Source organism: Notechis scutatus, chromosome 2, assembly GCF_049901735.1.
Source record: "Notechis scutatus isolate UNSWTSFEM ecotype Mainland chromosome 2, rNotScu1.2, whole genome shotgun sequence".
Classification (NCBI taxonomy): domain Eukaryota; kingdom Metazoa; phylum Chordata; class Lepidosauria; order Squamata; family Elapidae; genus Notechis; species Notechis scutatus.
The window spans coordinates 85,878,055-85,903,295 of record NC_142010.1 but is presented as its reverse complement, the minus strand read 5'-3'; the positions used below and the strand labels follow the sequence as shown (position 1 = coordinate 85,903,295).

Here is a 25,241-nt window from a genome sequence, read left to right as displayed (position 1 = left end):
GGCCACCATGCTGCTCTGTATAGGCTATACAATATATTGTAGGATATATATAATATTTTGTATTTGCTAAGTGGCAATTCTAAACTTAACTCCCCTTTAAGTGCTGTAAAGTCCAAAAATTAATTTGTAAGTGAACATTCCCTGTGTCTGTCTGTTAGATCCCACCAAGTTATTTGTTGTCCCTTTCTTACAATTATTGCTTTTAAAGTCAAAGAAGTATCATGTAGTGTTTTCTCTTCAGGAATGGGAAAAATACAACTACCCACTCACCACCTGAAGCTCACAGCTTCAGACTGTTACAAAAACCTTTCAGGTACCTGGAGGGAACTAAAGTACAGTCATGACATCTGTAAAGAAGATATCTAGCCAGCAAGCCTACAAAACTGATGCCTCCTATCAGCAACTTTAAACATGCTATACAAGTTGATTTTAAAAAAACTGTATGTACCCACTTTACTTTTATATGATTAAAAAAAGACCACAAGAAACTGCCAGAGTTAATCAATAAGCATCTGAAACGCTATTGCTTTGCAGGGTTAGCAAATTCAACAGAAGTGGGAAAGGCAGAAGAATGAAAGGGTTAGCAAGTTTTGTGAGTTAGATACCTGCGCTGACATTGAGATGCAAGTGCCAAAGGTTGGTACTTGTGTTACAAAGTCCCAATTAATTTCATCTTCGAGTGTGAGCACATCACTTTGTTTTATATCAAATGCCTAAGGAAATATATATTGTTAAATTGGGATCCATTTGGGCATGGATGAAATTTGTCATTTGCTCTTGCTATAATATTTACAGTACACGTCATATATCTGAAAGCATTTTTAAGTCTTCATAAAAAAATTTATATAGTTTTGTATAGTTGTCTAAGTGAATATGTATTGTGTCTTTTGTTTTTAATTAGGGAACAGCAGCATAGCATTTGGAGAATGTTAAAACAGATGATTGTAAAGTGATTCACATGTAAGTCAAAGAAATATAAATAACTGGGTTGCATGAAACTATTAAATCAAATCTAACTTGCCTTCCAGGTTATTTAGTTCTTTCTTCATTAAAATATTTAATATAGTTTGCATTCAAAGTAATCCCAATGCAAAATAAATTATCAGTATACATGTTAGTTTTGTGCCCTAAGAGCTTCCTACCTTTTCCCTTTATTGATATTCTCCCTGACCTGGCACTAGGCTCCAATGAATTCTCTTGAATATGGCTGTGGATACCCCCCCTCGCCTAGCAGCATGACTGATTCCCTTCCCATGATACATGTCAATGGCTCAGTAGAGAAGCCATCCTCCCTATCTATTCTGTAATACTCAAACAGCACCTAAAATACTGCCTGGAGTTCCAGGCACTGTGTGAGAGGAAGGACATTGATAGACTGGTGTGTCTGTCCAGTGGAAAGCAACTAAGATGATAAGGGACCTGGAAGGAGAGAAAAAAATTTATGAGGAATAATTGGAAGTGTTGTGGAAGTTCATTGTGGAGAAAAGAAAATTACAGAATAGAATAGAATAACAGAGTTGGAAGGGACCTTGGAGGTCTTCTAGTCCAACCCCCTGCCTAGGCAGGAAACCCTACATCACTTCAAACAAATGGTTATCCAATCTCTTTTTTAAACTTCCAGTGTTGGAGCATTCACAACTTCTGGAGGCAAGATGTTCCACTGATTAATTGTTCTAATTGTCAGGAAATTTCTCCTTAATTCTAAATTGCTTAGTTCTAAGTTACAGAGAGATGACAACTACCTCCCAGTTATTTAGGCTATTGTGTAGAAAATGGACAGAATTGTTCACAGTTGTTCCAGGAGATAGGGCAAGAAACAATGGACTTAAAATATGAGGAAGTTGATTTCAATAGGATATCATGGAAAATTCCTAACGCTAAGAGCTGTTCAGAGAGTGGGAGACAATGCTCTTCTTCACTGGATGTGTGAATTGGATTGGATAACCCTGTGTTCAGGATGCTGCAGTAGTCGATTCCTGCACTAGGCATGAGTTAGATAATCTCCAAAATCCATTGGAATCCTTATATTTGATGACTGAATAAATCCAGCAGCAGTTCTGCTGCCAATCAAGATGGTGTCTATCATGAGGAAGAATCCACTCAAGTTAACATCATAGCCAATGACTCATGCTGTAAAATGACCTGCAAAATGACAGGTTAGTCCTCCCTCTTATTTTCTTTACAGAGAACAAGAAATACATAGGACCCCCTGTGTTGCAAGTTGATATAAAAGAACTTGACAAGTATTTGTTCATTTGCAGCTTTCTTGATTTTTTTTTAAAAAAAACATTCAAATGACTCACTGAAATGTGGCATCACAGAATCCAGTGTTATTGTCTCCTGCTAGAATCACAGTCTGTTCAATTTGATAGACATGTGACTACTTTTCTTCTTGGCTGCCAATCAAGTAATCTTATTCTTACAATGAAAATACTTCATGACATGCCTGTTGTTGTGGAACGAAACTATCTCTATCTCTCTCTATCTTTCTCTATCCCATCTATCTACATACACCCACACATACATAACTAATTTTAAGAGTAGTTTTCAACCATTATTTCTAGAATTGTAATGTCAATTATGGCATTATTTCAAGTTAAGCTCAACCTATTGTAATTGTCAAAAAAAAATCCAGGCTTCAAATCAGTGCAAAAACAATTAAAAAGTATAATGTAATATATGCTGCTAAGCCATGTGTGAAATTGTTTTGTTTTTAAATGAAAGCATAGTAAAAATGACAGAGGCATCTGGCTAAAGCTTATATAGTCTGAAACTTTCCTAAATGCTTTTTTCTTTCTGATCAACTTTTTCTCTCATAAGTCACCACTTCACAATGTATAATTTAGCAAAAGTTGGGGGAGGAGTTCTTGTTTTAGGGGAGGTGACAGGTCTACAGAGATACATCATGTGACAATAAGGCTAAACATACAAATGCTAGACTTGTCAAGAAAATCTGCTTGTGATCATTAATCTTCAGGATTTTAGTGGATCAAGTTCTACAGTATATGGAAACCTTGCAGTTGAAGAGAACATATCATGACCCAGTATTATTTATTGCCCTCCCCAATTATAATCATATATCTCATTTTAATTTATCAGAGCCTTTTCAGAGAAAGACACTCAATAAGCTTTAGAAGAAGTTGAAACTTGGTTAATATTCACCAGATTATCCATCACACCATCATAACGTTCTGCTTAGTCATGAAATCAAAAAGCTATAGAATCTATTCCTATAGATATGCCATGTGATCCAGTTGTATGGATAGAGAAAAATCATAAATTTGGGGAAAACTTTTTTATTCAAACCACAAGCTCTTCTTTCTGTCATACCACTTACTTCTCTTTCTGGAACAAATCCTTTAGATCCTTGTGGTGGGCTATGAATTTCCATATGTCCCATGTCTACCATATAATAGGAGGATTGAATTGTATGCCAATCCTTCTTTCTCCCATTCCCTTCAATCCAGGACGTGCAATATATTCTATATGTATTGAATCAGAGGTGGTACTCATCAGGTTCTGACCAGTTCTGGAGAACTGGTAGCGGAAATTTTGAGTAGTTCGGAGAAACGGCAAATACCACCTCTGACTGGCCCCGCCCCCATCTATTCTTTGCCTCCTGAGTCCCAGCTGATTGGCTGGGTCTTCTTTTGTTGCCCTGCACAGGAGAATAGAGCTGGAAAGCAGGTTAGTGGGGTGAGGAGGGAATGGGATTTTGCAGTAACCTTTCCCTGGAGTGGGGTGGGAATGGAGATTTTGTAGTATCCTTCCCCTACCACACCACCAAACCATGCCCACCAAGCCATGCCACGCCCACAAAGCCATGCCCACAGAAATGGTAGTAAAAACTTTGAATCCCACCACTATAGTGAAGACCCATTCTCAACAATATCTATGTGGGATATCTTTTCCAGTAAATATATGATAATTTAGGATATTTTTTCACAAACAATTCCAGTGCAGAAAACTACCAATGCTTAATTTCAATTGATTTGGGGAACCTAAGTTGCAAAACTCCAAGGAAGTTATATAAATGTTCTTATTTAATATTTCTTTTGAACCTTGAATGTTGCACATGAATTAAGATCATCTCATCTTCCATTTAGGGAAATTCTATCCTGTATCAAGGGACGGTGTTTTGGTTCCATCAATTCTCATCCTGTGCACAATCTGTCTTGCACTCTGGAACTGCATAAATCCAACAGCATTTGAACTTCCTTCCTCCCACACTTCCTCTCGTACACTGTGAGTACTTTGGAACTCTGGCTCTCATGAGAAATCATTACATTTTAGAACAATCAGCAGTTTGTGTCATCTACTGCACAGCGCAATAACTTCAAAATGTGCTTTCCTTTTAGATAATAACTGGACCTATTAAAAAGGCAGTTGGAGATCTCAAGATGCTTCTAACTAAAAATGTAGCTGCACTCTCCATATTAAAGAAGTCCACTTAAGAGACAATCAAAAATCTTCAGAGTGGTCTCATGTCCCAACTCTCTCCAATTTTGGCTACCATATCCTAATTAATTACTAACATATGTTATAATAATTAGCCTCAGTGTTTTTATCTTTTAATTTGGAGGATAGACAGCAAATGGTTATTCTTCAGGTAGAGTCAAGCATGAATTTGAGGCTGGATTTTTAGGATGAGTTTGGAGAGGGGTTGCTTGTTTTATTTTTATTTTAGGGACTATACTATGATGGGAAACAGTCACTTCAGTTTTCAGAGGAGGATTGTTAAAGTGCCATAAAAGTAGACAAGGCCTGCTGGATGCCCACCTCTTGTCTAAAGCAAGCATAAAGCTACTCCAGGCACAAATTGTTCCAGGAGCATCTTCCCACAGGCACACAATGCCCCCTTCCCTATGGCATAAGAGATTCTGCATGGTTCCTTCTTCATTGTACAGCAGTGTCAAGGCTTCCAGCTGCTTTTAGCATATCTAGAAAATAATATCCATGTCTGTATATTTGGACACAGAGTTCAAAAGTTATCTGCAATCAAATGCTGTGGTGATATATTAAAGAAAAAAAAGCAACTCTGCACGGCAGTCTCAACTTACAAAATAAGATGACTCACTCTAAATTTTGTTTTACGCTTTTGAATCGTCATGAGATAAATAAATGATGGAGTACATAAATCCCAATGGTCAATATAGGCAATTTCAAATTCTGCCAAGCCGAGAGTGCATAGGTAATGAATCATTCACCCATATCTCACATAAAACTGCATATTATGGAGATCACAGGGGCTGAATTACATTGCAATCCTCTCTGAATACATGTAGGTTATATTCTTTTCTGAAGTAGTAGGTTATATTCTTTTCTGAAGAACATAATCTCTTTTTTCTGTTTTTCATTTTTGCAACAGAACTGCACTACGTAAGCATGCCTATGGAAAGCAACATAGGTCGCTATTGTTATGAAGTTATTAAAGAAAATACCAAAAAGTTTCTGGAATGTACTGTAGATAGGATTTCATATTCCTTCTAAACCTTGATTTCACAGCAAATTTGAATTAGTGGAACTTCATTCTTTAACTAAGTTGTATACAAATTTTGATAAAATATATGTGAAAATGCTTTTCTGCCATTATTCATAAGACCTTTTTTTAGTTTGTGAAAGTTGTAAAATCTGACCTCCTAGATATCTGAACCTGCATATCCATCTGAATATATCAGTAAGAATAAAATGTGCTTAATGGATTCAAAACTCTGTTATCTTGTGCGTTTTCGCTACTGTTTAGCCATACCTTTGTAAGTTTGTTCTTGTTTGTTCATGGAATATGTTTATCTAGGCATGCATACTCACACACATAGTACTGTTTGATAAGGTGATGAACTGACTTGCAGTCTCCAAAAAGCAAACAACAATCAAATGCCACAATGAAAATACAGGGCCAGGTGGCTAAGTCATTTCTTTTAAAGATTATGATTTTATGCTGACATTCCAGCCATAATGAGAGAGGGCTCTAAAAGGCAAATCGGTCTCCACAAGCATTTGGGATGGTGGCTCATGTGTTCGTCACGTTATGATTCTCCTTAAGCAGAGAATGTATTTTCACTGAAACCTCTGCACCTTTAATGAGTATACCATAACTATTTCTTCATATTCACAGCAGATTTGAGCAGCGGAATGAACAAGCTAAATATGCTTTGTTGAAATGTAAGGTGAAAAATGGGGCCATCTCCTTAGGGGTTGAATAACGAATCAAAGTAGCTAGTCATTTTAAGGCTCAGAAAGCCTGTTAATTAATTTACATCTCACAGCCATGGATGTCCTAGAGTTTTGTTTTTTTAAACCAAACAGTTATACAGAATCTTCATATATATGGTCATGATGCCAAGATAAGCCTAAAAGTATACTCTTTTTTTTAAAGGAGCTTCTGTAGACTTCAAAAAGTATTTCCAGGTATTATAGATAAATTTATGTGCAAGTTTGTCTGGACTCATTAGATGAGTGGCAGAATATGAATGTGAAGAAAAAAACAAATCCATTTATTCCTGCATTCCCTTTCTCACAATGGCTAACCACCTGCTTCCTAAATGACTTCATGCATTTTTGGACTTGTCTTTGAAACTAGCATTCATACCTTTGCCACCTCTAATCATTGGCAGCCTTATTTTTCATGATTTTACCTTATTCCCTTTTAAAAGAGCATATTGGGTGCCATCATAAGGCTTTGTGAAAATGAATTCCACAGTGATCATTTGATGGTTGAACCTCATCAAATTTCTTTTAACGTAAAAGGTAAAGGTCCAGTTGGGTCTAACTCTATGGTGTGGTGCTCATCTCCATTTCTTGGCCGAGGAAGCCAGCATTGTCTGAAGACATTTCCTATGGTCATGTGTTCCCAACATGGCTATGTGTTAAAGGTGCACAGAACTCTGTTACCTTTCCAGCAAAGTGGAACCTATTAATCTACTCACATTTGTGTGGTTTCAAACTGCTAGGTGGGCAGGAGTTAAAACAGGAATGGGAGTTCACCTCATTGTGCGGCACTCGGGTCTCGAACCTAGGCTGTCAAAAGCTAGGGATCTTTTACCACTGAATTATTACACCCCTCCCCTTTAAAGCATTACATTGTTTTAGCCTGTCTTTGTACTGTTTCATTTCCCCTTTCCTAAGTGATGGAAAATGTAGAATAAGATAAAGAAAGGGAACTCATTTTTGGTCTGGAACACATGTCTTGATTTACAAGTCTGCTTCACCCATTTCCCATATTAATTTGCACTTTTAATACTTTGGAGATGTTCCTCAGATCCTTGTAAAGCTCTTGCCGACACACCTTTTGGACTCCACTTTTTCCAACTCAGAACTATAAGAGTTGCCCAAGTCATTTAACTATGCCACAATAGTTTTAGTTTAGCATCATTTCAAGACATTGTTGGAAATCAAAATCAAAGTTAGTCAGTGCTGCTCAGGCTGTTGGTGTAGCCTTCTACCTGCACCAGGAAGAATAGAACAGTAAAAGTAATTGATAGGGAGAGACTTCCATACAGAACTTTTCCAGAATGCATTCACATTTAGAACTGGCAATATCCTCACTCACATCATCAACTAACCTGCATCTTCACGATGCCACAATTTTGTATATCGAGAACAGATTTTAGAGATATTGTAGAGAACCAATGAAGTGGCATGTTGAACACTGAAAAGGGGGAAAGAGGCAAAATGCACTTCTTCTCATGAACAAGGAGCAGAAGAAAAGGGAAAAGAAGGAAAATGAAGAGCAAAGTGAGAGGAGGAGAGGAGAATTAATAGGGAATCTACTCAATCACCGAACCAGTGATTCATTCAACAGGAAGCACAAAATGCTCTGTTTCAACCTTTATTGTACAAAGAGACTGTAATCCACAAGTCTGTTCAACACACATACAAAGTCACAATCTTCTTCAAGCCTAGTTTAAAACTGGAGCACAGCACAGCTGCCCTGAACATGCAGAATGAATTTGGTTTTGCTTCCCAGCATCTACTTTATCTTCATTCACCCAGCAAAGCAGAAATAGTTCTGCTGTGCTGGCTGCCTTTAGTGGCATCTGCAAGTACAAGCAAAAGCAAGTCCCCCCTAGGAATTGGGGGGCATTTGCCTGTCTCCTCCATGAAGAGAAACAGGATATATACCTCTCTCCCTTTTGTGCTGCTCCCCAGACATCTGCACAGTCACCTAATCAATAGCTTTTCTTTAATCCATCTGAATATTGGGAATGCAGGATGCAATATTTCCGCCTTCAAAGAAACAAAGGAATCACAAAAGAAGTATTTTATATAATAAAATGGTTTCTCTCTTCTCCTTTGAAAAGTAAGAAATCTTTCAACCAGATGTTTATCTTCCTTGTGCATCTGGATAGGAGGTTCCTAAATTGATCGGAAAGAATGTCTTTGCTAACTGGTTGCTTTAGAAATACCTCCCACTGTTTCGGGCCATTAACCTAAACTCAACAGCTTGATGAATTAATGCTTATAGAGGCACAGTTGGCAGCTCTAATTAAATAATTATGGATATGCAGCTGTAAAGAAGCTGGAATGTGCCATTAGAAAACCAGCTGTCAGTTTTATTGGTCCTCAGAATTTTTGAAATTTGATGTTAAGGGGCTTTCACCATTCGATACATTTTCAAAATAAAATCCCAGGATGCCCAAGAGGGGATTCAAAAAATATTCATACCAAAGATGCATCTCAGCAAAAATCAAATATTATGCAGCAGCATGTATGATGTGTCCAGGTATAATTGCTTGAGTAAATGTGCGTTGCATTTGTGCCTGAGCCTGATTAGGTTGCATGGAAACTATCCCCTCCCCCAGCTCCCGCTGCCACTGCCACTTGCTATTGCCACCACTGTCAGCCCATGGAGCCAGAAAGAGATACATCATTAATATATAAAATGGACAACATGAATCTGTCTTATGTTTAAGAAGTATGAAGTACTAAGATAATACTTAAACCAGAATGTCAATGTTCAATCCACCCTGAAAATTGGAATGGCCTCATCCTCATATTAAGGTAATATACAAATAATACTGTATAGTGTATCCACAATTTGTCAATAAATAAAGCATAAGAGTGTTTAACTCCCCAGTCCTGAAAAACATCAAATTCATTTGGAATTGGAATGCTGAGTCAGCAAACCTTTACACCATAAACAGAATTATTGGTAGACAGAAACTGATGGCTTAGAATTTTATAATGCTTCTCAACAAATAAATGAGCAGCAGCCTTTTATATACCTCTCTGATCTATAAGGATGAGCAGCCTACAGCATTTTTATGACCATCAAATCCCATTCCAATTACTAATTTACTGACTGATTGATAAATGTGATATATAGGCCACTCAGCTCAGAGCAACTCTGAGTGGCATATGAGATATAAAAAGAATCTGAAACAATAGAAATAAGGGAAATGGATAACTAGGCAAATAACACATTAATAAAATTGTCACAGCAGCACAGGTTGCCTGGCACCTGGAGAATAGCTAAGTCTTCCAAAACAGCAGGGCTGGGACAACTCAAACCTTTGGAAGGATAGAATTCCAGAGGGGAGATCATACAGAGTAAAACTATGCCACTAAAGTTCTATCACATGACACAGATTTAAGGATGAGACCTGGAGAATATCCACTTTGTTGGATCTTATTGGATGGGCAGAATGATTGGAAGACTGGTGGTCCCTCAATAAATAGGGCCTATGCCAAAAAGGATTTTATATATCACAGTTGCACCTGGCAGCTGACTAGGAAGCAATTGTCCATATGGATAACAGCTCTGCTCACACTACTCTTCTGGATCAACTGCAGCTTCCAAATGGCATCCCAACCTTGCACATTGTAATAGTCCACATAAAAGTTGATAAAGATGTGAGTGACCATTGGATTGTATTCCCAGTCCAGGAAAGGATGCAACTGTCACACCAAATGTATTTCAACAGTTCCCACCCCACCCCAGCAAAGCAGTCACCTGCTCTTTAAGTAGGTGTATTCCATACTAGTTGTATCTGAAAGGGCACCACCCCATTTAGAATTAAAAATAGTAAAGGTTTGATACAGAGAACACAAAACATAAAGTGACTTGGTTTTTCCAGGGTGGAGTTTAAGTCTGCTTCTGTCCATCCAGATCCAAATAAATAGCACTTGGTCATCCCAAGGAACAGGATATTAGGAGCATATTGATGATACAAACATCAAGTCTTATGACATCCACATCTGAGGGGCCTCAGTTGCAACCATTCCTGCCAGTCAACACCAACATCAACTAGAAGCAGCTGTGAAAAAAAAGAAGAAACCCAAAACCATGCCTCCCACTCCTGCTCTCCACATTCTGTCCAGAAGGATACCATGATCAATAGTTTCAAAAGTTGCTGAAAGATAAAGGAGAACCAGAACAACTGCAGCACCACTATATCCCAGTTCTCATAGAAGTCATCAATAAACATGATCAATGCTGATTCTGTACTATGAACCCAGTCTGAGACCTAATTGAAAAGTTTCCCAACAATTATGATTGTTATAAAATGTTATAAAATATTCCTTGTCCAATGAAAGATTGAGTGCTTAGAGAATTAGGTTGGGATTAGGGAAACCCAGATTTACCATGGAACCCTCTGGACTACTAAAACTTAGTCCCTATATCTCAACCAACCTTAAATTAGACATTATCATTGTACAGATAAATTGTGAGGGCCTCACATATATGCTACATTAAGAGCTGTAGAGAAAAGAAGGATATAGGAGTAAGGAAAAAGAAAAATGAAGAAAAGTCTTAAATCCAAATATGACTACATCCTTGCACTGATAACTTGGAAGGAGATAGATCAGTCAGAGAAAGCCCATCCATTCATGACACCAAGTGACAAGTTGCAACACTAGCACCATCAATCATCAATGATGGTGTGAATTATAGTACCAAACATCCCAAAGTACATGCCTATACAAGGCTTGTTTGTGTGTGAGAGCAGTGCAAAAATTGATCAAAATAATTATTTGTTCTACAAGTCACATATTTCAAAGAATGGGGCAAGAGAAGAACCACTTTTAACATTCAAACCAAAAGGTCATTATGAAATCTATTAGTTAGTAAATCTTACTTATATAAGCATTGTTTTTCATCTCAGAGAAGCTTTTGTTTTATACAAAAACAAAAATATAAATAAGATCATCTCTAGAAATATGCCTGGGTGATATGCTGCGAAGGAAACTCATAATACTTCCTTTAAGAAAGTTACATACAAATGAAGTGCTACTATCTACTCTCAGCCATTAGACTTTGGGGTCATAAGCAGCTGTCTCTTAGTTGATGTACTATGATTGGAAGAAGCGATCTTTCAGATGTTTGGGTTCTGAACCATTTTAGGATTTGGTGTCAATATTTGAAACTCACATGCAACTAATATACTGTATCTATGGATGCCACAACTGAAAAGGCCATCTCTTGTGGCCACTACAATACAATATGTACTTCTCATAACATACTTAACAGCCTCGTTGCTAACACCACCATCACTACCTACCAACTTATTATCCATGGAAATACTACACTGTGAAAGGTATGAGTTCCTAACTGTTAAAACCCCTGTACATCATTAAAACCTTGAAGTCTTTTTTTAAAACAATGTTACTGATTTTTAATGTTGCTTTACCAGTTTAGCATCAAAGTGTTCTAGTCAGAAACGTGTTCCATGTAAGGGCTCCAGCTGCAACTTTGCAATCATCTTTTAGGACCCATTGCATAAATCATCTTTTAGGACCCATTGCATTTAGGATCCCTTGATGTATTGTGAGTAATCTAAATGGAAAATTATCAAAATATGGATCATTAGGGACACTCCTGTTCAGGATTCAGGGAGATCAGAGCTGTTAAATCTGTAGGAGCTGACCAAATGGACTTTGGGGCACTGATGCTATTCTGAATGACAGAGATGAATCCAATGGTGCATTAAAGCTAGGGGGCTTTTTTGTTCTTGTTTTTGTGTAACAGGAGTATACATCATCCAGAGTCATAGACCTATGCAAATCATGAGCCAGCAGTGCAGTCTATTTCCATTTAATAGGATTTCAACCTTTGTTAATTGGCATTGAGACATTGTTCCGACCCCAATATTTCATCTTTTGAATCTGACAGTAAGATTTAGAGTCATCATTGTAGTTCAAGGCCCCTGATGACCAGTGTTTTCATATAGATTTAAAAAAAAACTCAATATTTAAAAAAAATCAGAAAAACAAAATACTAAAATTTAAACAATAATCCAAAAAGAAAATAAGAATCTAATTAACAACATGAATACCACTGATTTTAACTACGACATTGGCAATCTCTAATATTCTCTTATTTTCCCAATATAGGTTCAAAGAAGAAATCCAACTCTTATAAAACAAGCAAAATCACCAATAATCAACCATGCACAATCATATATAGCTAACATTCTGTTTTTGTTCTTGTACAATCATATATAGCTAACATTGTTTTTTTGTCTATTACTTTCAAAAATAGGATGGAAGTGTTTTAAATAAATTAACATTAAAGCACATTAAGTATTTGAATATAAAACATGCCATAAAAGTTTCCTAACATAAGCATCCCTGTAAATTACATTTCCAATTAAGTCACTAATTCAAGTATTAGCATTTATTACTGAACCATAATAAGAGCAACATTGCAATTTCTGCATTACTTTTCAACACTACTATAAGCACTCATTTAAATGCAGAGTAACATGGAAAAACAATTCAATTTCATATTGGTGTTCACCGAAACTGAAAATCTATTTTGATGAGGATCAAATCTATGTAAGTACTTGTATATGTACAGTAGTGGAATCCAACTATATTGTTGTCAGAAAAAAATACCAGATTGTTCAGAAATAGCAAAATCAGATACTAAAACTGAGGAGACTCCTTAAAAAGTCAGCAAAGTAGCCATGATCCTTATGTCAGAATTGTTATTGGAATGCCATTCTTCAGCAAACCAGTTACTATTTTAAAATATGTATTTTTAAGAAAAGGGATCCTGTTGGAAAAGGGATGGAATGAGTAGATTTTACTTCCTTCCTCTGCATGAAAGCAAGTTAAATTGTTAGCAGGTGATTTTGCTGACTGTGCTTGATTATTCCAAACACCCAAATTAAATCACATTTGAAAATTTGCTGTAATTAAATCAGCAGTCCCTTTTTGTGAGCCCTGATTGTACTAAGCGAATGCTCAGATAACACATCAGACAATCCAATTAATAGTTAACATAAAAGAGGTAGTAGCATCTCTGTATTTTTCTTTGAATGTGCATTGGACATAAGGAGGATCCAGAAATTCTGGCAGTCTGTGCTGCCACCTAGCCAAGACGTACCCTCGAATTTACAGTCAATCTGTGCTGAAAAGACTGGTTCTAAACTTATCCCCCTTGGACCCTGTTTTCCTAGAATAAAATTCAAATTAAAAACACAGACGGTGAGTCTCGTACGAACTAGAAAGGGGGCCCTCAAAGGAAACAGACTTCAAGCATACTGAACCAATATCAGACATCATTTGTACTTACGATAAAAGACATATTCTGTGTAGCTGGACCACACTTTATCATCACTGTACTGATTGACAAAAGAAGCCGTCACAGAGGAATTGCAGGCTACCATGTGGAATCCACATTCTGACAACATATCAAAAGCCCGTTCCAGGTGCCTGAACTTCAGGTAGAACCTAGAAGTGTATCTATCAGGAGCTCGGTCTGGGTCTCTGCTTTCATTCAAACTTTCTCCAAAAACTTCTTTGACTAGAGCAATCCTGCCACAAACCAAAATCCTTGGGACTCTTCTGAATTTGGCATCTGCTTGGGTCTCCCTGCCCATGGGGCATGAACCTCTGTAGCCAATGGTAATGAAGCCCCACTTTCTATCCGAGGCCATGAGAGATGAAGGGGCGCATATTCTTGTGTCACTGCTTTGGGAAACCTCCTCATAGTCACTATGGCAATAATCATCAGGGCTTTGCTTGATCTCATCGGGCGTCAGAAGTTTGACCAAATCTGGGAGCTGAAAGTACTCGGCTTCCCTCTTGAGCCTTCCTCGCTCTGGAAAATGGTCGGGCAGGACCACCTGCTTGTCCCTGAGATAGTCCAGGATGTAACGGAATAGGAAGCCATCTCGATCAATGAAAATCCTTCCTTTGGAATCTTTGGCCAGGTCATTGGCTGTCTCTTTTTTGGAGGTGAACATTTTCCAAAGCAGGGAGTGAGGAAGGCCTGTTAACGTGGAGAGGCGAGTGAAGTAAACCTGGCCCCCCACATTCAGTTCTATCACCTCTGGGAAGGGATGTGCAGCAGTTGCTTGTTCTCTAGGAGGGAGGTAAGTTCTGCAGTTTCCACTCAAAGCCATGGTACTTTCAAACCAACCAACCAAAAGTTATGGCAGAGCTCCCACTGACACCCAAGGTTGCAACAAGGCGCCGAGATCCGTTCCCCCAAGGATCTCCTAACATTTAAGGAGCCTGGGATCTGTGGGATGGTAGGGAGGGAAAAATGGAAAGGAAGATGTGGAACTGTTTTTTCCCCCCAGTTTTTCTAGAAAGGATGATCATAAAAACTGGTGGATGAAGAAAGCTCAGGTCACAAGATGCAATCAAATAATCTTCCACTAAAGCCCAAAACAGTATGATCAACCCACGATCCCTGTTATTCACAAGCCTGTTGAATAAGAAGAAAAATAGAAAATCATTATCCCCCTATGCATGGAGAAAAAGATTGAAAGAATAAAAAGCATTTGAGTTACGAAAGCTCCACAAGTCACCCCTTTAAAGGTAACATTTGCTTACTGCATCTTTTTTTTTTTTTTTTTGTTCCCCTTTGGATTTCTTTGCCTGTCAGAAAAGGCATTAACCGATCCCTGCACATTTCATGTTGCCCACGGTTCTCGTGTGAAGGAGATAAGGCTCTCCTTACCTTGGTTACGCTGCTGCATGCAGTTCTTCTGAGAAGAAGCAACAACATTTTCGAAGCAGCTCCAGAAGCAACATCGTGGTTGTGGTAGGTTGAAACTAGAGAAGCAGCAAATCCAAACGGGAAAAGGCTCAGAGAAGATAAGCTGAGTCCATTTGGCAAGATCCAGGAAGAAGTTAAGAGTTAAACCCACACATGCAAAAGTTAACCAGGAAATAGGCACTGAAGAGAAATAGAGCCGTGTTGCAAGAAATGAGGCAGAACAGGCGAAAACAACATTAAATCCCAAGTCAGGATCCTTTAGGAGGGGAGAGAATTTGGTTTTGATGACTTGCAGAAAGCCCAGGTGCTGAGAACACCCCAGGCATCTTTCAGGGGCACCATCCCAGAGCAGTCCCTTTCTCCATCACTCTCCACAGAGAGCCTCTCCTGTCCTCAGCTAGGCTGAGAGTACAAACCTGCAGCAGGTTTGAAAGGCTGCCCAGGGAAGCTGCTCCTGGCGCTTTCACTACCTAAGCTGCTGCTCTGGTTGCTGAGCTGGGTGGTTCCACAGTTCCCAGTGCAGTTCGGATGCTGTTGTTTCAGCAGTGCAGGGAAGAAACCATCCAGGGAAATTGCTATTACATCATCTTAAAGGAATATGGCTTTGAGAAAGCAGACCTGGAGTGGGTGGGACTCATTCGCTCGGCTCTCCCTTCTTCGTCTTTTTTTTTTTTTTTCCTTAAACCGGCTGCAGAAAGAGAAGCACAGCAGCAGGAGATTGCCTCAGACAGCTCTCTCTCAACCGACAATGATTCCCCAGGAAAGCTTACACTGCTCGACCTGATGGATGAAAAACCTCCAAACTCCACATCTTGTCTCTGGCGGCGAGCAGTCGCTGGCTGTGGTCATTCATTTAACTTTTGTCCTTGTCCTAAACCCAGACTCTGTTTGAATAACTTGCTAAACGCTGCCTATCAAACAAGTTTGTTATTGTTCTTAAGAGCAATGCAGAATATACTGAGCTGAGGTGAAGACGGGTTTTGTTTTACAGAAACACACACACACATACTGGGGGGAGCGGGGAGAGGGAATGCTAGCCTTTACGGTTAGAGTCAACCTTGTGATCTGTCAAAGCAATGTAGGATGAGAAAAAAACACCTGAGAGTTAAAAAAAAAAAAAGTCATTTTATTGTGAAGTCAAAAAAAGGAGCCAAATTATGCCTTTGAAGTAAAATATCCCATTCATGTTTACTGAGAAGAAACTTATACACAGCACAATTTAATCCAGGACTACAGTAAACCCCACTGAGTTCAGGGAGGCTTACTCCCAGAAAAAAGCATTGAGGACTGAGTAATATAGAAACAATTAATTAGTGCTACTACTCAACCCAGACTTTTCACTCAAGGCACAAATAACCAGGTTCAAATTATCTGACTTCAAACACATTATGCGAAAACCTAGCTGTCTGGAGAAAACTCTGGGAAAGATGAAAGGCAAGAGACAGAGGACCAGGTTGGGGACTTGATGGCATATAATCAATCAGGGCAACTTAACAGATGGAGAAAAAAAATCCAGCGATAACAATAATCCGCAGCATGTCACATTATGCACTGTTCCAGGATAGCATCCACTCATACATGCATTATAGGTGGATAAAGTTGCAAGGATGAAATGAAGCTGCTGGTTAATAGTTTCATGGCTCCGTTACAGGAATAATCAGGATTACCTAAAACTGTTTCCCCACTCCGCCCCCATCGCAAGCACTCTTGATAAGCTATGACTGCTATCCTCATGATCTCCACACAAATTGGGCTGGGCATAAGGGAAAAGCTGAGCTAAGGCTTCCTTGGGAGTCTGTCATTTTAAAACTCTTTGTTGCACAATGTCAAGCGCAATCATATTTAATTGCTGCTCAGAGGACATTTTTTTATAGGCACTGCAGAAGTGGGGGGGAGGCAGAGAACTAGCAATACTTCCAATTCAATGTATTTTGAACTTCCAGCTTGGAATCCAGGGGATGTTGGCTCAGATTTTATGTTTGCGCCGTTTCAACAGAATCCTTGGAATATTTAAATAGATGCCCTACTGAATGTAGATAATAATTTAGCTATTTGTATTTATTTCATTTGTTAGCTAGACTGCCATAGACCAAACAATATACTTTTCATTTTGATAAATGTATAAAATAATAAACTTAGGTCTCATTTAATTCAGGTTCTATTTTAGCTTAAATAGCTGTGGGCTGGATAATTTTGCTCCAATAAATAAAAAGGTAAATAAACCAAGTTGTTTAGGCAGTCTTCTTTTGCATGTGTATAGTACCACCTGATGGCTTATAAAAGTATTGCATCGATTTAAAAGTTTTCTTTCACAGTGTTACAAAATATGACTGCAATAATATATTAATTTAGTCTGTTGGATTGTGAATATATAATGGACAAAATAGATACTCAAATCAACTTTTTATGTGAGGGAGAATACCAAAGAGACTTAAATCTTGGTGTTCTGTTCACAAATTTTCTCAGAAAAAAATGCAATTTTTTCTGAGAAATATTGCTAAAGACTGATTTGCAAAAATATATTTTAGGGATCTTGTTTTTCTTAACTGCAAACAAGTTTACAACTCATTATTTTAAAATGAGCTAACTGAATTTTTGAAGAAATAGTCAAAGTGGCGTACAATACAAAAGCATTGCTCTTAAAAAGAGAATAGTCAGAGATTCAACACAGACTAAATGCAGAAACAAAACTTCTTTAAAAACAGAAGCAAGGAACAGTAAATATATGCTTTTTAAATGTGTTTTTAATGTAAATAGTTAGCAATTATAAAACTGTTTATTTGTCATTTAAAATTCCCTAATATAGGGAATACTAGGGTAGAAATCTTTAGATTAATTTATTCTAATTCAAGTAGGTGCATGAATAGAAAAAAATGTACATACTGTATTTCCATGTATGTATTCCTAGTTTGATGCTGAAATAATGAGGCTAGAATGAAAACCAGATAACTGGTATCCAGGAGTAGGGTTCAAAAAATTTAGCAACTGGTTCTCTGCCCAGTTGCTGGGTGGGTGTGGCCATGGTGGGCATGACCTATTCAGCCTCCTGCACCACAGCGGGGCGTGGGGGGCATTTTTGCCCTCCCTGGGCTCTGCAGGCTTTCCTCGAGCCTCCAGGAGGGCGAAAATGGCCTCCCCAGGCTCCGGAGGCCTGTTTCTGGCCTTCCCAAGCTTCCAGGAGGCCCATTTTTCACCCTCCCCAAGCCTTCGTGCGAGCACTGCACTTACCTGGGATCCAAAACGAGCTGCATGGAGACTCCTGGGAGGGGTGGCGCAAGGTGGGCGGGGCCAGCCAGTCATCTCAACTATCGGTTCGGCAAACCAGATGTAAAATTAACATTCGGTTCACCCAAACCAGTGCGAACCAGTAGCAGCCCACCCCTGATGGTATCTGTGACAAGATCTAATCTTTTTCCAATTGATTTAGCTCCGCGTTGAATCAGCAACTCCCAGAATTCCAGATTTGTTAAGGATTCCTGGAATTGTTTTTCTAATATATTTGGAGATCAGCGGGTTCGAAGGCCCATGTTGACATCTATTCTCGATCATGGAGCTCATTGGGTGGTCATTCACTTCAACCTGTGTCACAGAATTATTATTTTTGGAAGAAAATTAAGAGAAGACTAACAGAGGGAATGAATCAAGATGAAGTGTTAGTATTGTTTTACAATATCTTGGTAAGACCACATTTGGAATAATGCATCCAGTTTTGGCACCACAATATAAAAAGATGTTGAGGTTCTGGAAAGAGTGCAGAAGAGAGCAATGAGGATGCTTAGGGGACTGGAGGCTAAAACATCAAAATATTGCAGGAACTCGGTATTCGTAGTCTAACGAAAAAAAGAACTAGGGGTGACATGATAGTAGTTTTCCAAGGGGCTGCCACAAAGAAGACAATAGGTTGACCTATTCTCCAAAGTATCTGAAGGCAGGACAAGAAGCAATGGATGGAAACTAACCCAGGAGAGATCCAACCTAGAAATAAAGTGAAATTGCCTGACACAGCTATCAATCACTGGACCAGCTTGCCTTCAGAAGTTGTGGGTGCTCCATCACTAGATGATTTTAAGAAGAGATTGGACAGCCATATGTCTGAAATGGTATAGGGTCTTCTAACTTGATCAGGGGATTGGATTTGAAGACTTTCAAGGTCCCTTCGAACTCTGTTATTCTAGTCCACTCTAGTCTAGTCTACTCATCCTCTAATGACCAGTCACTTAACTAAACCACAGCTATTTACAAGTCATTTTCAGAATTCAGCCCTTGGTCACATAATCACATTTGGCAGCCAGCTCACTGTTACAGCCATTGACAACATCCTGCAGTGACATGGCCTTGATTTACATTTTTTTTTTGCTAGTTTCCAGTTTTTACTTCCAGTTTCCAGCAAAAAAAAAAAAGACATTTGGGGGCATATTCACTTAACAACCCTAGTTAAAAGAGTTGTAATATCGAAGGTGGTCATGTAACATCCTGATATATGACTGCAATGACTTACGACCATAATTCCAAGCTCCATTATGGTTGTAATAATACAAAGACTACCTGTATGCTGTTGACTTGGTGTGCATATACTGTATAAGAATAAGCAATTCTTTTCCAGTGTCTTCTGATTCTTTTCTTGTAAATCCCTCTTATAATCATCCTCCATTCTTTTGGCAATCAAAACCTTGGAAACACACATTTACCAATAGAGTCCCTTATCTGTCCTTCATAAAATTAGGAAGAATAGGCTTCCGATTTGATGGACCAAAGCTTTTTAGAGCTCTAGAAGTAATAACTGTGAATGATTCTAATAAATAATAATCAGCAATGGCCTGAACAGGCAATGAAAATTAATAGGGAGCCACAAACCCTGAACAAGCATGATTTATCTAAGGTATTTATAGTCTTGCTTGTTTAGTGCATAAATCAGCTTACAAATTAGCATATATTAGGAATGTTTTAAAAAACACTATCTTTTGAATTGGACATTCCAGAGAACTCTAAAACATTCATTCACTCTCTAGACTAATCCATGTGTGTTTGGAACATACATGCAATACATACATACATATATTTATATCAAAATTATATGCTACCCATCTCGTTATTCAAAGTCATGCCTATACATTGCTATGAGAGCCAATTACTATCTGTCAACTGTCCAACTAGTGCAAGAAAACAGGAGCTCTCAGGAGCTTTGAATTCCCCAAAGTAAAACTTTATTGGATACACCATTTCGGTACTGAAAAATCAAAAACCAGCTCTGGTTTTCCCTTACAAATACTTGTTTAGTTAAACAATAGCTTCCTTTTCTCTCCCCACCCCGGGTGATCACATTGTCCAATTATGAGATGTCCTTTTTTAATGGGAACAGGTCATCTCTTTCTCAAGCACCTGCAGTGGTGACCTTGATGGTTGCCAGGCTTTCACGATCCACGCATGCTGGAACCATTCTGCTTCCTTATTAGTGACTGCCTAACTGCCACATGACACAGAAGGTAGGTCATGAACCAGGAACAAGGAAATCCAGCAACTCAGCACGTGCTCAGTATAGGGTGATCAAAAAAACCCATGATGCACCAGGTTATGCCAGTATGTGGAAGGAGATGATTGGTCCTCCATATGGGCCAGTATGTGGAAGGAGATTATTGGCCCTGATTAGCAAACAATGTAACTGTTCTTATTACTTCTTGTTAATAAAAGAGCAGGCCCCAAACTGTTCTGGGCTCACTCGCTCGCTTGCTCATTCATTCCAAGGAACCTGGCTCATGTCATTTTTCCTTCTCGGCGTTGTAAGGCCTACCCCATGAGCGGCCCATTAGGTGCGGGATGAAAAAACCCGCATTCTGGTGACCCCGACGTGATCCACTCCAGGGTGCGTCTCGGACCGCTCATCCTTACTCGCTCGAAGGGAGCTGCGCATTCGTCTGGCCTGAAACACGACCACGACTCCGTAAGTATGGGCGGAAAATTCTCTCAACAACAGACGGAGCATCTGAAGGAATTGAGAGAATTAACCGAATCCTCTTCCAAATTATTAAAAGCCTCAGGGAAGCCCACATCCCTTGTTAAAAAACAGCAGATAATTGATCTGCTACGATATATTTGGCTCCATTGTCCCACCTACCCCGAAAAGGGTTCTCTTAAAATTAGCACTTGGACTAAAATTGGCGAATATCTCCATACCAGTCCCCGAGCTCCAATTGGCATTTTAACAGCCTGGAGACATGTTATGGAATGTTTAATGGTCCATCATAAATTCTCATCTCAAAATTGTCCTGGGGATGCCTTGCCACCTCCAAATTATGACGACTATCCCCTTACACACACAGGGCCAACAGCCCCCAACATCACACCTTCTTTCAAGGAGCCTCTAAAGGCCGACCCACCTCCTCCTGCTTCGTGTGTCTCCACTAGGAGAAAAGGGGGTCGTCTAACACAAGCCATCCAAATGGCTCACCAGCAAGGAGAAGTAGAACCAGGGGCCAGCCGAACTAATTACTTGGGGGCGTGGCTACGCAGCTGTCCAGCTCGCTGGAGAAAAGACCCTGTGGGTTCCGGCCCGAGCAGTACGACCCTACCATGGCTCCTCATAGCATTTTACCCTTCATATTATTCCTTTTCTTCTTTCAACCTGTGCTCACTTCACTTTCTGTCTCTCCCGCGGTCATGTTTGCCCCATTCAAAGCTGAGATAATTTTTCATTATAAACTGCCACGTCCCCCTCACGGCTGCCCCATCGCTTGCCTTTTTAAACAAAAGCCCGTCTTTCCTTCTCCCTACACAAGGGAACAGCGCTATTCTAATTTCCGATATTGTTTTCTTGACCTTCACATCCTTTCTCACCCATCTACAACAGGATCCTATTCCTGCCTTGCCTTTTCCACCTTGCCTAACGGCACTCAAATCCAATTTTCCATATCCGCTCAACTCTACACCCCTTACTCCTTCCACTATCCTCCCATTTCCCCCTTCTTTTCTCTTTGGTCCACCCTACCTCAACAAATGCCTGCCATCTCCATCTCGCTGCACGGCTATTGTGATGACTCCATCCTGTGGGATCCACCTGCCAACTTCCGTCAGTGGCTGTCTCATCGACTCTCCTTGATCTGCCACATCTGCAACAACCAGTTTCGCTTCCAACTTTCCTCCTGCCCACCGCTGACGTTACACCGCTGCACAACGGCTCCTACACCGTCGCTGTATGCCCGTGGCTGTTTCCTGAATGCCTCTATGGTTCCTCAGTTTTCGTCAATACCCGCACCTGCTCGACATCATCGCTCGAAGGACCCTCAACTTGCTCATCGCTCCTTCAACATCACCTGGACTATTAAAGATACTTATGGACAGATTCTAAACTCCACTTCTAACTACACTCAATTGGACTCTTATTTTCCTTCCCTCCACTTCGACCTGGCTGAAATGATCCTGGGACAAACGGCATACAGGGAAGAGACTGGATCTCTTACTCCAAATCCTCAATGGGTCCAGAATACTCCCTTTTATGTATGCCCTGGACATGACTCCATTCCTGCTCACATCTATATGTGCGGAGGGGTGGCGGACTGTTTTTGCAAGAGTTGGTCTTGTGTCTCTACTGGACAAATGTCATGGTCACCCCCCTACAAAAATGACTTGATCATAATCCACCGTACTACCGGCCATTATCCATCATGCCACAAGTATGCTGCCCAACCATGGAATCGGTGCAACCCCGTCACAATCACCTTTACAAATGCAGGGAAAAGTAGTAAAGAATGGGACACTGGGGTTAAATGGGGGGTCGATGCATGCTTCATGGCCCGGTTATCATTATGGCAATGTTTTTATATCCAGCGTTATGTTTCTCTCCTGCCCTCCCCTCCCTTAGGACCAAATGCTGATCAGATTCTGTCTTCTTTTCTTCAGCCACTAACCAATCAACAGCACCCTTTGCTAGGATTGCTCTCCTCCTCCTACCAAGCTTTGAATTCTACTAACTCTACCCCTTTTTCCCAATGTTGGCTGTGTGTTTCCTCTATCCCTCCATTTTATGAAGCGATTGGCTCAATTGAGCCCATTGTCAACGCTACTAATGATTCCTCATGCCGATGGAGAAATAGCTCTCTCACTATTACGTCAGTCATTGGTCAGGGATGTTGTCTTGGTAACATTCCTCAAAACTATTCTCAATATTGTGCCAATGCTACTACTGGTAAACATCTCTGTGATTTATATCTCCCACAATCCAGAAATCCGATCGCTGCAGGCTACACTCAGGTCTTTTCCACGGTCAGTGGTGCTAACATCACTCTGCGCCTTAAAGGTCAATATTTTATTCCTGGTAACAATTCCCTTTGGGCCTGTTCTACCGGTCTCACGGCCTGTATTCATGGAGATGAGCTAGTTAAAAGTAATTCATTTTGCATTCAAGTACAATTGCTTCCAAAAATAGATGTGTATACCTCTGATGATTTCATTTCTATCTTAGAGCCTCATCAATATCATTTAAAAGCGAAAAGAGAGATTGTCACTGCTCTAACATTATCAGTCCTCTTGGGTCTTGGTGCTATGGGTGCCTCTACCGGCATTGCAGCACTAGCAGTTAACCAGAATCAACTTCATCAACTCAGTGCCACCATTGATGAAGACCTCAGGCGCATAGAAACCTCAATTGTAGCCTTGCAGAACTCTCTCACATCCTTATCCGAGGTAGTAATACAAAATAGACGAGGCTTAGATCTCCTATATTTAAAACAAGGGGGATTATGTGCAGCACTTAAAGAAGAATGTTGTTTTTATGCGGATAGCTCTGGAATTGTTCTAGACTCTATGAAAGAGCTTGATAAAAGGTTAAAAGAAAGAGAGCTTGAAAGGTCCTCGCAATATGCTTGGTACCAGGGACTATTCTCATGGTCTCCTTGGCTTACTACACTTCTCTCTGCCCTAATTGGACCTATAATATTACTCATATTACTTTGTACCATTGGACCCTGTGTAGGCACTCGCCTACTAAAATTTGTCAAAAAACGCTTAGCTGCTATAGATACTGATATCAATATGCTTGTAAACATGCGCTCTGGTGATAAGGACGAACAACTGTCACTATTGGCTTATCAATCCAAAACTGAGGACGAGTCTGATACACCCCCGGACCAGAGCTATGGTAAGAAACCTCCTTCCCCTGAGAAAGCATCCTTCCCTCTGGCATGTTTGGAGCTCCATGATAAGGTTCCGCCACTGTTCAGTGACAGTGAGCAGGATAGCTCCTAAAAACAAATAAAAACAGAGGAGATGCTGGAACCATTCTGCTTCCTTATTAGTGACTGCCTAACTGCCACATGACACAGAAGGTAGGTCATGAACCAGGAACAAGGAAATCCAGCAACTCAGCACGTGCTCAGTATAGGGTGATCAAAAAACCCATGATGCACCAGGTTATGCCAGTATGTGGAAGGAGATGATTGGTCCTCCGTATGGGCCAGTATGTGGAAGGAGATTATTGGCCCTGATTAGCAAACAATGTAACTGTTCTTATTACTTCTTGTTAATAAAAGAGCAGGCCCCAAACTGTTCTGGGCTCGCTCGCTCGCTTGCTCATTCATTCCAAGGAACCTGGCTCATGTCATTTTTCCTTCTCGGCATTGTAAGGCCTACCCCATGAGCGGCCCATTAGGTGCGGGATGAAAAAACCCACACACGCACACATTGTCAGCATTCTATTTCACCCTTCTCTCCCCACAGTTCATTGGCAAGTTGAAAAGCATTAAGGTTTGAAAGAAGCAAAATGGTTCAATCTTGACATTGTCGTAGTTAATGCATCAGATAGTACCATATGTTCTGGTCCTGCCTTAGGTACCACACCAGCTGGATCATTCTCTCTCAGCCCCAGAAAAAAGTCAATGGCAAGCCTTTTCTGAAATTCTTGCCAAGAAATCTGCATGGACTTGTACAGGCATTGGTTGGCTCAGAGTCATGAATTTCTCAAAGGTACACAAACAGAAAAGTACACTCTCTGCATCCATCATAAACTACATAGCAGAATGAAGATTAACTTAATCTTCAAAATACTATTGAAAGCAGTTTTATGTAGTGTAAGCAAAGGACTATAATTTGGTGGTAGAATATCTATTTTACATGCTGGATGTTCAAATCAGAGTATCTAGATTAGATTGGACAAATTCCAATCTGAAACTCAGGAGAGCAGCTGTTATGTCTTATTGATAGGTCCAACTATAAAATACAACACTTTATTTTATTTATTACATTTCTAAGATTCCAAACCAACCAGAAATAGCTAATGGTGTCCTAGGGGTGATCTAAC

The 25,241-nt window shown here is 39.7% G+C and overlaps 2 protein-coding genes across 2 annotated transcripts in view; one reads left to right on the top strand and one right to left on the bottom strand.

Moving 5' to 3' along the window:
* The window catches only part of KCTD16 (potassium channel tetramerization domain containing 16), a 183,170-nt gene extending 167,685 nt beyond the window's left edge, over window positions 1–15,485 (bottom strand). Inside the window, exons 1-2 of the mRNA XM_026685482.2 lie at window positions 14,915–15,485; window positions 13,520–14,659 (exon numbers count right to left, since the gene is read on the bottom strand). Coding sequence (XP_026541267.1) covers window positions 13,520–14,351 — 832 coding nt within the window. The 5' untranslated portion in view covers window positions 14,352–14,659; window positions 14,915–15,485. The remainder of the gene's footprint in view (window positions 1–13,519; window positions 14,660–14,914) is intronic.
* A 6,458-nt stretch (window positions 15,486–21,943) lies between these two features.
* LOC113423696 (MLV-related proviral Env polyprotein-like) lies at window positions 21,944–24,190 on the top strand. Its single transcript, XM_026685222.2, has one exon. The coding sequence runs from the start codon at window positions 21,944–21,946 to the stop codon at window positions 24,188–24,190; it is 2,247 nt and encodes a 748-aa protein (XP_026541007.2).
* Window positions 24,191–25,241: the final 1,051 nt, after the last annotated feature.